The sequence below is a fragment of the Nerophis ophidion genome, linkage group LG09, assembly GCF_033978795.1.
Source record: "Nerophis ophidion isolate RoL-2023_Sa linkage group LG09, RoL_Noph_v1.0, whole genome shotgun sequence".
Classification (NCBI taxonomy): domain Eukaryota; kingdom Metazoa; phylum Chordata; class Actinopteri; order Syngnathiformes; family Syngnathidae; genus Nerophis; species Nerophis ophidion.
In genome coordinates this window covers 3,787,933-3,801,973 of record NC_084619.1, presented here as the reverse complement: position 1 = coordinate 3,801,973, position 14,041 = coordinate 3,787,933, and the positions used below count along the sequence as shown (strand labels likewise).

Genomic DNA, 14,041 nt, shown 5'->3' with positions numbered 1-14,041 from the left:
CTCTGTACCTTGGAAGCCAGGAGTTGTTGTTGAGCTTCAATCTGCTGCTGCTGTCTGGCAGCCATCTCCTGTAGCTCCGCCAAAGTCATGTCCATTCTGGGTGCTGCCACCTGGACGGGTATGCCATGGGCAAAATGAGTCATAACAGAGTCATACAAAAAAAAATGCATTCACTAAATCTCAACTATGTAAATGCACAATAAAGTCTTTGTATACAATGCATGGCCTGTAAAAAAAAAAAAAAAAATTTGCATTTCTATACCGTGGAGAGGAAGCTGAACTGAATTAATTGGTTCCCTTCTTGTGCAGTATAGGGGAACAAAATAATGGGTCACATACTTTATGTCAACATAACAGCACAACAGGAAAGTCATCAAAGGTCTAATTAGGCAGTGGGGCTTATGTGGTTTTAATGAGGGACAGAGCACAAGTGGTCTTCTCTAAGGGTGGCCAAAAATATCACTTCATTGATTTAAGAATTTAGTGTACTGTGTGGAATTGATTGTTGGTTAATTGAGGAAATGGGGCGCAGCACTTGGCTGTAACCAGCAAAGGCCCTTTTGATTTCATGTTCAATAATGCTCTGGCATGGAAATAGGAGGTGAGAACATTCAATTCCAATTCCTATTTTCACAATAGCATATTGAAATACAATAGTGCCACAGGAGATTTAAGGTACCGTATTTTCCGGACCATTGGGCGCACCGGATTATAAGGCGCACTGCTTTTAAGGTGCACGGTTCATAAGGCGCATTAAAGGAGTCATATTATTATTTATTTTTTTTATAAATTGAAAACACTTCCTTGTGGTCTACATAACATGTAAAGGTGGTTATTTGGTTGCACAGATTTGTCACGGCGGGGAGGGGACGGTTGGATCGCAGCTTGCTGCAAGGTTTGTTCTCCCGGGATGCAAACGGACTATTCCGGACAAGGTTTGCAGGTAGGAACATGTTTAATAATCTTCACTCAAAAAAGGTACAAAAACGGACAACAAGGCTGATAACACTTGGAGTTAAAGTAAATACTTAGCATAGACTATGGACCTTGAGAACTTATAAAACTGTGGCATGAAATAAACACGTTTTACATAGTCAAAGGCAAGAGACAAACAAAACTTACAGAGACAAGGCCTAAAGCGAAAAATCGATGAATGGTCTATTTTCGAGCTTTTTTCATATATAAGGCTCACCGGTTTATAAGGCGCAATAAAGGAGTAATATTATTGTTGTTTTTTTTCTAAATTGAAAACAGTTCCTTGTGGTCTACATAACATGTAATGGTGGTTATTTGGTTGCACAGATTTGTCACGGCGGGGAGGGGACGGTTGGATCGCAGCTTGCTGCAAGGTTTGTTCTCCCGGGATGCAAACGGACTATTCCGGACAAGGTTTGCAGGTAGGAACATATTTAATAATCTTCACTCAAAAAAGGTACAAAAACGGAAAACAAGGCTGATCGCACTTGGAGTTAAAGTAAATACTTAGCATAGACTATGGACATAGAGAACTTATAAAACTGCATGAAATAAACACGACTTACGTAGTCAAAGGCAGGAGACAAACAAAACTTACAGAGACAAGGCATAAAGCGAAAAACCGATGAATGGTCTATTTTCGAGCTTTTTTCATATATAAGGCTCACCGGTTTATAAGGCGCAATAAAGGAGTCATATTATTGTTGTTTTTTTTCTAAATTGAAAACAGTTCCTTGTGGTCTACATAACATGTAATGGTGGTTATTTGGTTGCACAGATTTGTCACGGCAGGGGGGGTCGCAGCTTGCTGCGGGGTTTGTTCTCCCGGGATGCAAACGGACTATTCCGGATAAGGCTTGCAGGTAGAAACATATTTAGTAATCTTCACTCAAAAAAAGTACAAAAACGGAAAACAAGGCTGATCGCACTTTAAGTTAAAGTAAATACTTAGCATACACTATGGACATAGAGAACTTATAAAACTGTGGCATGAAATAAACACATTTTACAAAGTCAAAGGCAAGAGACAAACAAAACTTACAGAGACATGGCATAAAGCGAAAAACTAGCATAAACTATGGCGTAGCAAGAAACAAACAGCTTGAACTATGGTATTGCATAAAACAAGCATGAAACTGTGGCCTGAAACAACTAGCATAAACTATGGCATAGCAAGACACAAACATGAAACTGTGGCATGAATCACTAACCAAACTATGGCATGGAACAACTAGCATAACTATGTAATCAGACTTAAAACGAGCAATGACGCCAGCCAGACTGACTGGCAAAGACAGGCTTAAATTATGTCTCTATATTGGAAGCAGGTACGCGGTCCGAACACCAGAGGCAGGTGAAAATCATACATCGCCATAGTAACTAAAACAAACATGGGTGCACAAAAACAGGAACCAATGCCGAGTCTAAAACTAACAAAACAAAATGAGACCATGATCCGGACCATGACAAGATTATGTTTAACATATCATCTTTAAGCAGCTTTCTGACAGTCGTTTCCGGATGCGCTGTTTTGTTGGCAGTCTTATTTACGTTATATTTGCTGTAGCAGTGTAGCATGCAAGGACGGGAGTCGTAGAAGTGTCAAAAGATGGAGCTACCTGTTTTAATAGCATTCAAACTTTACTTAGGTCAATAACGGAGCAGCATCTTTTCATCCAGAAACAACAACAACTCTCTAATAACTAAAGTTCCTTGGGTGAATAATGGAAACTCACTACACCGGTATGGTTTAGCGCTTTCATGGTGAGTTTACTGACAGATATAAGTAAGAACTTTACACTACTTTATAATTATAATGGCAACAGCGGAGGATGAATGTCCCATAACAAGAAGATAGACCAAAAAAAAAGAAGCTCATTGACTACTGTGTCGGCACAGACTTCAAAGGCGGGCGTGCACAATTTTTCAGGATTTATGCAGATCCCAAATAACGATCAGCAGGTACCAGAAGGTAAGAAAAGTTGATTTTGTATAATATTGCCATACAAAACGCCAAATAATACGTCTTACTTTATACACACACCTTTATAACACTTGTATGTTGAAGGCTAGTACAATTCATCAAGTACAATTCATAGCTTACCAAAGTCGTACTAAAACATTTTGATAGATTTTTGAGCGCCTTGTATAATGTTCCATAATTTCAATGGAACATATAACATGTTAGTGTTGTTTACTTGAGTCATATTGTCATCATATTCCAGTCGACATGTGTCTCTTATGTTTGACTGCCATCTACTGGTCACACTTATTACAGCATGTACTAAATAAAATTGCTTCGAGGTCGGTAAGCAAAACCAGAATTATTCCGTACATTAGGCGCAACGGGTTATAAGGCGCAATGTCGATTTTTAAGGGAAAAAAAGGATTTTAAGTGCGCCTTTTAGTCTAGAAAATATGGTACGCTTTAAAGAACTCACCCCGTTCTCCATTCTTCTGTCTGGTGGACCCTTCACTCCATTCCTCTTTGGCTCCGAGCCTCTGGACACACCTAAGGGAGCAAGGCGGTACAAGACCCGGTCAGACATGGCGTGGAGTAACAAACAATCTTAACTGCTCCCCTTTACGTGCCAGCTATGACAGTCTCTATCAAACATGGCAACAAAGTAACGGCTCTTTCTGCTCTCTCTCTCAGGTGCTGCGGCAGCAGATATACATCAGTGTAATGGAAGTCAAAGGCTCCTCTGGGAAACAACACCATTCTTTGTGCCTCCTTGCAACAATAATCTCAGGGTTTGGCTTCATACATAACCAAGCACCGTGTGGGAGGGGTCCCGCAAGCGTACGCCCGCCCACATTAATCTGTGACTGAACAGGCTACTATTGCAGTCCAGAGCCCATAAAGCCCTGCCCCGTGACCAAAGCCCTTTAGCTTGTATAATGGGGTTAGACGACCCTTGGCCTGCAATTATGTGTGTTAAATAGGCAGATTGCTGAACAGAAGACAATGCACCAGTGAAAGACGAGATTTGAACTAATCTGGAAAAATGACACAAAAATAGGATACTCCATCAATGTGTATGTATGCACATAAAAGCCCAACTATAGGTTTCGACTGTAAGATTGTAGTCTGGGTAATCACAGTTCCACGATTAGTACAGTATTTCCTTGAATTGCCGCCGGGTATATATATAGTATGCGCCTGACTAGAATTACTGTCGGGTCAAACTCGTTTCGCAAAATAATTAGCGCATGCTAAGCATTACCGCCGGCTCGGGATTAACGCCGGGCCAAACTCGTTTCGCAAAGTATTTTTTTTATTAGTGCATGTCCAAAATTTCTGCCGGGTCAAACTCGTTTCGCAAAAATAATTAGCATATGCCTAGAATTTCCGCCGGGTCAAACTCGTCACGTCACGAGTGACACTTCACCGGTCATCATTTTCAAAATGGAGGAGGCGGATTTCAATCATTTTAAATCGCATAAAGGGAAGAAGATTAAGAGCTATTCAGTAGGATTTAAGGTCCAAGCTATTGAGTATGCTAAAAGGAACAGTAAGCAGCTATGTTTTATTAATATACCGTAGCTGTGTGTGTCAAACATGAGTAATTAAATGACTCCCGCCTTCTGGTGATAGAGGGCGCTAGTGATCCTTCTTGCGACTACTCGGCTGCAGAAGAAGTGACAACAAGCAGCGATCGTTTATTTTTTCCTCTCGCTTGCACTTTTAACAAGGAGGCTTACATATCTAAAATAAAACCGTTTTCTAAACTGGACTTTCAATCGAAGCAGGAGGTAATAAAGGAAGATCTCCATCGAGACTTTTAAAACTGAAGAAAGATTAGGAAGACTTCTATAAACAAGTTATCGATGTTTTTGATCAGAAGGAGCTGTGCATGGACTTCATTTATAAGTAAAGGTAAAACCATAATAACGTTTTTTTAATTAAATGTGATTTTTATGATGTTATCCTTACATCATACTCAAATTTATAAGCGCAGGCTTAAATTTACCGCATGCCTTTGGTAAACGCCGGAGTGAGAAGAGGTTTTAATTAATTAGCGCCCCGGCCGCAATTCAAGGAAATACGATATGTATAATTAATTTCACAAAATTAATGTATAAAATTGTATACATTTCTTTGAGATTTTCATGGGTTACTGTCAGAACAGCAATCAAATACCATTATAAAAACAGTATATAATAAATAAGCACAAGGTTTTATTAACAATAAATTAATTCATAATTGTATTAATATATAATTAAATAAAATGTTACTTATGTATGTATAAACGCAAGTGTTACTGTCATGAAGTGTCATCCATGCCTCTTTATTAATATTTTATTATTTATTTTATGTTGTGTGAATAATAACTGCAATGCACATAATTACATGCAATGGTATAGTGCAAGGGCAGCACGGTGGCCCAGGGGTTAGTGCGTCTGCCTCACAATACGAAGGTCCTGCAGTCCTGGGTTCAAATCCAGGCTTGGGATCTTTCTGTGTGGAGTTTGCATGTTCTCCCCGTGACTGCGTGGGTTCCCTCCGGGTACTCCGGCTTCCTCCCACTTCCAAAAACATGCACCTGGGGATAGGTTGATTGGCAACACTAAATTGGCCCTAGTGTGTGAATGTGAGTGTGAATGTTGTCTATCGGTGTTGGCCCTGCGATGAGGTGGCGACTTGTCCAGGGTGTACACCGCTTTTCGCCCGATTGAAGCTGAGATAGGCTCCAGCGCTGCCTGCGACACCAAAAGGGATAAGCGGTAGAAAATGGATGGATGGTATAGTGATATTACACATTTTCAATGGGAGACAGTTCTAAACTACAAGCAAGCCAGTCTAGTACCTGCACTCTTTTACTATGAAGCCACGCTGTTGTAACGCGTAGCTTGGCATTATCTTGCTGAAATAAGCAGGGGCGTCCACGATAACATTGCTTGGATGACAACATATGTTGCTCCAAAAGCTGTATGTACCTTTCAGCATTAATGGTGCCTTCACAGATGTGTAAGTTACCCATGCCATCACAGATTCCGGTTTTTCATCCATCCATCCATTTTCTACCGCTTATTCCCTTTTTGGGGTCGCGGGGGGCGCTGGCGCCTATCTCAGCTACAATCGGGCGGAAGGCGGGGTACATCCTGGACAAGTCGCCACCTCATCGCAGGGCCAACACAGATAGACAGACAACATTCACACACTAGGGCCAATTTAGTGTTGCCAATCAACCTATCCCCAGGTGCATGTCTTTTCAACTTTCGCCTATAACAATCCGGATGGTTCCTTTCCTCTTTGTTCCTAAGGACACGACATCCACAGTTTCCAAAGACAATTTGAAATGTGGACTGATGTTGTTTATTGATGCAGTACCGCCTGAGGGATCGAAGATCACAGGCATTGAATGTTGGTGTTCAGCCTTGCTGCTTCCGTCCAGTGATTTCTACAGATTTTCTGAACCTTTTGATGATATTACAGACCGTAGATGGTGAAATCCCTAAATTCCTTGCAATAGCTGGTTGATAAATGTTGTTCTTAAGCAATTTGCTCACGTGTTTGTTCACAAAAGTGGTGACCCTCGCCTTATCCTTGTTTGTGAATGACTGAGCTTCTTTTATACCCAATCATGGCACCCACCTGTTCCCAGTTAGCCTGTTCACCTGTGGGATGTTCCAAATAAGTGTTTGATGAGCATTCCTCAACTTTCTCAGTCTTTTTTGCCACTTGTGCCAGCTTTTTTGAAACAAGTTGCAGGCATCAAATCCCAAATGAGCTAATATTTGCAAAAAAAAACTACGTTTTCCAGTTCGAATGTTAAGTATCTTGTCTTTGAAGTCTATTCAATTGAATATAGGTTGAGGGCTTCACGGTGGCAGAGGGGTTAGTGCGTCTGCCTCACAATACGAAGGCCCTGCAGTCCTGGGTTCAAATCCAGGCTCGGGATCTTTCTGTGTGGAGTTTGCATGTTCTCCCCGTGAATGCGTGGGTTCCCTCCGGGTACTCCGGCTTCCTCCCACCACCAAAGACATGCACCTGGGGATAGGTTGATTGGCAACACTAAATTGGCCCTAGTGTGTGAATGTTGTCTGTCTATCTGTGTTGGCCCTGTGATGAGGTGGCGACTTGTCCAGGGTGTACCCCGCCTTCCGCCTGATTGTAGCTGAGATAGGCGCCAGCGCCCCCTGCGACCCCAAAAGGGAATAAGCGGTAGAAAATGGATGGATGGATAGGTTAAAAAGGATTTGCAAATCGTTGTATTCTGTTTTTAATTCCAACTTCACTGGTTTTGGGTTTTGTAATTGAGATGCACTGACTTGGACTGACTTGATATGTCTCATACAGCTTACAGCACTCTACAATACAGTACATCCACTGTAGCTTTATGGTGTTGATTCGGATCATCGCAAAAGCTGGTACACACTTTTAGGGGCCTAACAAGTCATGTGTGCCCATAAATCATCAACTATTTGTCTCGTGATATGTAAAGTTATTAGGGGTGTGGGGAAAAAAATCAATTCGAATTTGAATCGTGATTCTCACGTTGTGTGATTCAGAATCGATTCTCTTTTTTTTTTTTCTTTAATTGTTTTTTTTTTCTAATCAATCCAACAAAACAATACACAGCAATACCATAACAATGCAATCCAATTCCAAAACCAAACCTGACCCAGCAACACTCAGAACTGCAATAAACGGAGCAATTGAGAGGAGACACAAACACCACACAGAACAAACCAAAAGTAGTGAAACAAAAATGAATATTATCAACAACAGTATCAATATTAGTTATAATTTCAGCATTAAAAATCCCTCATTGACATTATCATTAGACATTTATAAAAAATTATAAAAAAGAACAATAGTGTCACAGTGGCTTACACTTGCATGGCATCTCATAAGCTGGACAACACACTGTGTCCAATGTTTTCACAAAGATAAAATAAGTCATATTTTTGGTTCGTTTAATAATTAAAACAAATTTACATTATTGCAATCAGTTGATAAAACGTTGTCCTTTACAATTATAAAAGCTTGTTTTTTTTAAATCTCTGCTTGCATGTCAGCAGACTGGGGTAGATCCTGCTGTGTATTGAATGAATACAGAATCGTTTTTGAATCGAGAATCGTGTTGAATTGAAAAAAAATAGATAGATTTTGACCCCAAGAATCGATATTGAATCGAATCGTGGGACACCCAAAGATTCGCAGCCCTAAAAGTTACCTATATTACATGTATTCTCCCATGTCATCCACAGCTTTTTGTGCACAACCTTTACAGAAAAATATAAGCCACCCCAAAGTTCAGTTGGTAGAGGGGCCGTGCCAGCAACTTGAGGGTTGCAGGTTCGATTCCCGCTTCCGCCATCCTAGTCACTGCCGTTGTGTCCTTGGGCAAGACACTTTACCCACCTGCTCCCAGTGCCACCCACACTGGTTTAAACGCAACTTAGGTATTGGGTTTCACTATGTAAAGCGCTTTAAGTTGCTAGAGAAAAGCGCTATATAAATATATACTTCACTACTTCACAGCGCTACATGAGAAGCAAATAATCACTTTTTTTAAATAACATAATATGCATTTGTGCAAAGTAAAATCAGAGAGGTGAGCCTACTGTGGGAAAAAAGAGAAGGGGTAAGATAACAGGAAGGGAAAACAAGCGTCTAATCTCTAGGCCAGACTCAAGCTGTGAGGGGCAAAAGGGGCTTAGTTACGCAACTGAGACGCTGAGAGGATCGCACACAACCAGAAATACTTGCGTTTTCCGCGTTGTTAAGAAAAGGGAAAAGTAATAAGCTTATGGCGACTTGACTGGAACACTTTGTGCTACGTGGTGACGTGCGGCGGTTGCTGTGGGACTTTCACGTCCCCCACTCACCTGAATCCCTGCTCGGGGCTCGGCTGTGGCGCAGGAAGAAGCGCACCTCAGGCCTGTGTTGTCCCCATCGCTGGAGCACATCCAGCATCCTCTCGCCGTCCCCTACAGCTCGCTCTGTGGAAGCAAAGTGGACTTCAATCAATCAAACGATGTTTATTTTAACGTATTTTTCGGACTATAAGTCACAGTTTTTTTCATAGTTTGGCCGAGGGTGCGGCTTATACTCAGGAGCGACTTATGTGTGAAATTATTAACACATTACCGTAAAATATCAAATAATATTATTCAGCTTATTAACGTAAGAGACTAGACCAGGGGTGCCCACACTTTTTCTGCAGGCGAGCTACTTTTCAATTGACCAACTCGAGGGGATCTACCTCATTTATATATATCATTTATATTTATTTATTTATGAAAGAGACATTTTTGTAAACAAGTTAAATGTGTTTAATGATAATACAAGCATGTGTAACACATATAGATGTCTTTCTTTCACAAAGACAAGAATATAAGTTGGTGTATTACCTGATTCTGATGACTTGCATTGATTGGAATCAGACAGTAATGATGATAACGCCCACATTTTCAAATGGAGGAGAAAAAAAGTTGTCCTTTCTGTACAATACCACATGAAAGTGGTTGGTTTTTGGCATCTAATCCATCCAGCTTCCATACACTTTACAAGAAAAACATTGGCGGCAAATTCCGTAGCTTGCTTGATTGACATTCACGGCACCCGAGGGTCTTGTGAGATGACGCTGGCTGCTGCCAGTTCATTATTATGAAAAAATGACAGAGAGGAAGGCCAGAAACACTTTTTATTTCAACAGACTTGCGCCGTCCCTTCCGTCAAAACTCTAAAGGCCGACTGCACATTTCCTATCTTCACAATAAAAGCCCTGCTTCATGCTGCCTGCGCTAACAAAATAAGAGTCTGGGAAAGCTGGCGTGCACAAGTGATGTGCACGCCAGCTTTCTGAGGGATCGCTTGTGCACGCCAGTTTTCCGAGACTCTGTATTTAGTTAGCGCAGGCAGCATGAAGCAGGGCTTTTATTGTGAAGATAGGAAATGTGCAGTCGGCCTTTAGAGTTTTGACGGAAGGTACGGCGCGAGAGTCTGTTGAAATAAAAAGTGTTTCTGGCCTTCCTCTCGGTCATATTTTCATAATAATGATCTTGCAGCAGCCAGCGTCATCTCACAAGACCCTCCGGTACCGTGAACGTCATTTAAGTGACGTCTTGGTGAAGATTGATGATCACTCATTTTTAGGTCTATTTTTTTTAAAAGCCTGGATGGAGATCGACTGACACACCCCCCCCGGTCGACTGGTAGCTCGCGATTGACGTAATGGGCACCCCTGGACTAGACGTATAAGATTTCATGGGATTTAGCGATTAGGAGTGACAGATTGTTTGGTAAACTTATAGCATGTTCTATATGTTATAGTTATTTGAATGACTCTTCCCATAATATGTTAGGTTAACATAGCAGGCACCTTCTCAGTTGGTTATTTATGCCTCATATAAAATTACACTTATTCAGCCTGTTGTTCACTATTCTTTATTTATTTTAAATTGCCTTTCAAATGTCTATTCTTGGTGTTGGGTTTTATCTAATAAATTTCCCCCAAAAATGCGACTTATACTCCAGTGCAATTTATATGTTTTTTTTCCTTCTTTATTATGCATTTTCGGCAGGTGCGACTTATACTCCGAAAAATACAGTATGTAGCCCTAAATCACAAGTGTCTCAAAAGGCTGCACAAGCCACAACGACATCCTCGGTTCAGATCTCTCATCAGGGCAAAAAAAACTCAACCCAGTGGGATGACAATAAGAAACCTTGGAGAGGACTGCAGATCTCTAGGATGACCGGTGCAATGGACGTCGAGTGGATCTAGCATAATATTGTGAAAGTTCAGTCCATTGTGGATCCAACATAATAGTGAGAGTCCAGTCCATAGTGGGGCCAGCAGGTTAGAGTATACAAAGGAGTTTTAAGATGGGACTTAAAGAGGAAAAATTATCACAATTTCAAAAGGGTTAAAAACAATAAAAATCAGTTCCCAGTGGCTTGTTGTATTTTTTGAAGTCTTTTTCAAAATTTTACCGGTCCCGGAATATCCCTAAATAAAGCTTTAAATTGCCTTATTTTTGCTATCTTCGAAACCACTATCCATTTCCCTGTGACGTCATACAGTGCTGCCAATGTAAACAACATGGCGGTTAACACAGCAAGATATAGCGACATTAGCTCGGATTCAGACTCGGATTTCAGCGGCTTAAGCGATTCAACAGATTACGCATGTATTGAAACAGATGGTCGGAGTATGGAGGCAGATAGCTAAAACGAAATTGAAGAAGAAATTGAAGCTATTGAGCGAATAGCTATTGACGCTATTCGGCCATAGCGTGGGTGTACCTAATGAAGTGGCCCATAGCATGGCTGCCTTATTAGCATCGCCGGTAAAATGTGCGGACCAAACGATCAGGACTTTCGCATCTTGTGACACTGGAGCAACTTAAATCCGTCGATTGGTAAGTGTTTGTTTTGTATTAAATGTGGGTATCTAGTTTCAAATGTGTATACAGCTAGCGTAAATAGCATGTTAGCATCGATTAGCTGGCAGTCATGCCGTGACCAAATATGTCTGATTAGCACATAAGTCAACAACATCAACAAAACTCACCTTTGTGATTTTGTTGACTTAATGGTTGCAAATGCATCTGCAGGTTATCCATACATCTCTGTGCCATGTCTGTCTTAGCATCGCCGGTCAAATGTGAAGACACTCAATGGGGGTCTAGCGGCAGATTTGTTGCCAGTGGTGCAACTTGAATCCCTCCCTGTTAGTGTTGTTACACCCTCCGACAACACACCGACGAGGCATGATGTCTCCAAGGTTCCAAAAAATAGTCAAAAAAACGGAAAATAACAGAGCTGAGACCCGGTGTTTGTAATGTGAAAATGAAAATGGCGGGTGTGTTACCTCGGTAACGTCACGTTCTGACGTCATCGCTAAAAGACCGATAAACAGAAAGGCGTTTAATTTGCCAAAATTCACCCATTTAGAGTTCGGAAATCGGTTAAAAAAATACATGGTCTTTTTTCTGCAACATCAAGGTATATATTGACGCCTGCATAGGTTAGCTGATAATGTTCCCCTTTAAATGCTTCTACTGAGGTAGCATCTCTAACTGTTACCGGGAGGGCATTCCAGAGTACTGGAGCCCGAACAGAAAACGCTCTATAGCCCGCTCTGGGAATCACTAATAAGCCGGAGTCCTTTGAAGGCAGATTTCTTGCCGGGACATATGGTACAATACAATCAGCAAGATAGGATGGAGCTAGACCGTGTAGTATTTTATACGTAAGCAATAAAACCTTAAAGTCACATCTTAAGTGAGTGCAAGTGAGCCAGTATAGACGTAATATGATTAAACTTTCTTGTTCTTGTCAAAAGTCTAGCAGCCGCATTTTGTACCAACTGTCCTGTTTTACTGCTAGACATGGGGACAGAGGTGGGTAGTAACGCGCTACATTTAGTCCCTTACATCTACTTGAGTAACTTTTGGGATAAATTGTACTTCTAAGAGTAGTTTTAATGCAACATACTTTTACTTGAGTATATTTGTAGAGAAGAAACGCTACTTTTACTCCGCTCCATTTATCTACATTCAGCTGGCTACTGACTTTTATCGATCTGTTAATGCACGCTTTGTTTGTTTTGATTTGTCACAGACCTTCAAAGTAGGATCTATCACATGCCTGCGTTTCACCAATCAAATGCAGTCACTTGTGACGTTTGACTCTGTTTCACCAATCAAACAGAGACAATATTAACTGCACTTTAAAAAAAAAATTTTTTTAGAAACCTTCATTTATAAATTTCAACATTTACAAACAGTTGAAAACAATAATCAAAGTAAGTACAAAAACAGTACAAAACAGCGCCAGGGGGTTGTTAAGTCAAAGTAACTAAAATAAAATGCAAAAAAAATATATATCTAAAATAAAGTGCAAAGCCATGGGCTCACTCAATCTCAGTAAATGACTTAAATTTGGAACACAGCATCATTGATTTCACAGCTTTTGGTTGTTAGAGGAAAAGTGTTTTAATGTAGAGTTCTAAATCTTTTTAAAAGGCACAAAAAATATGTCGGGTATTGAGAAACTTACATTTATGAATACAAAACTTAGCCAATAGTATAATGAGGTTGCAAAGGTATAATTAATTTTCAAATGTTTTTCAATACAGTGTAAAACAAAATATATATTATCTAATATTAGGGGTGTAACGGTACATGTATTTGTATTGAACTGTTTCGGTAAGCGGGTTTCGGTTCGGAGGTGTACCGAACGACACGGACATATTAAGTAGCGCACCGCACGTTTTGTAAACAATGCACACCGAGGCACCATGAATTGATTTACGTGGACCCCGACTTAAACAAGTTGAAAAACGTATTAGAGCAGGGGTGTCAAACTCAAATACAGAGTGGGCCAAAATTTTAAACTGAACAAAGTCGCAGGCCAAGGTTGAACAAATGAACCTTTTAATAGGGACCCAAACAAGTTTTGCATTGAATATTGAACAAGCGAGACTTATATAACTTTATAGTGACATGCAAAATGGAGTTTCAAATAATACTAATCATTTAAAAATAGCAATGGCATATCAAATCAAATTTAAATAGAAATTGAATGCTTCTTTTCTATTTGCAGCCTTCTCGGGTAAATATCAAAATAAACTTTTCCCATACATTTTTATATTGTAGCGTCCAGGAAGAGGTAGTGCTGCAAAGTGTTCTCTGTATTTGTTCTGTTGTGTTTATGTTGTGTTACAGTGCGGATGTTCTCCCAAAATTTTCTTGTCATTCTCGTTTAGTGTTGGTTCACAGTGGGGCGCGTATTTGTAACAGTCTTAAAGTTGTTTATACGGCCACCCTCAGTGTGACATGTATGGCTGTTGACCAAGCTTGCATTGCATTAGCGTGTGTGTGTGTGTGTGTGTGTGTGTGTGTGTGTGTGTGTGTGTAAAAGCCACATATATCATGTGACTAGGCCGGCATGCTGTTTCTACGTAGGAAAAGCGGATGTGACGGAAGGTTTTAGAGGACGCTTGAGGCAGTGCCTTTAAGGCACGCCCCCAATATTGTTGTCCAAGTGGGAATCGGGAGAAATTTGGGAGAATGTTTGCGACCTGCGATTTTCATGTGGGGCACT

The 14,041-nt window shown here is 40.6% G+C and overlaps 1 protein-coding gene across 3 annotated transcripts in view; it reads right to left on the bottom strand.

Annotated features, from left to right (window-relative positions):
- The window catches only part of LOC133558913 (apoptosis-stimulating of p53 protein 2-like), a 97,437-nt gene that overhangs the window by 48,210 nt on the left and 35,186 nt on the right, over positions 1-14,041 (bottom strand). For all 3 annotated transcript variants that reach the window (XR_009808058.1, XM_061910074.1, XM_061910075.1), the window contains exons 4-6: positions 8,815-8,928; positions 3,417-3,487; positions 9-110 (exon numbers count right to left, since the gene is read on the bottom strand). Coding sequence is in view for 2 of the 3 variants with exons in the window: in XM_061910074.1 (XP_061766058.1) it covers positions 9-110; positions 3,417-3,487; positions 8,815-8,928 (287 nt within the window). In the remaining variant the exon portion in view is untranslated. The remainder of the gene's footprint in view (positions 1-8; positions 111-3,416; positions 3,488-8,814; positions 8,929-14,041) is intronic.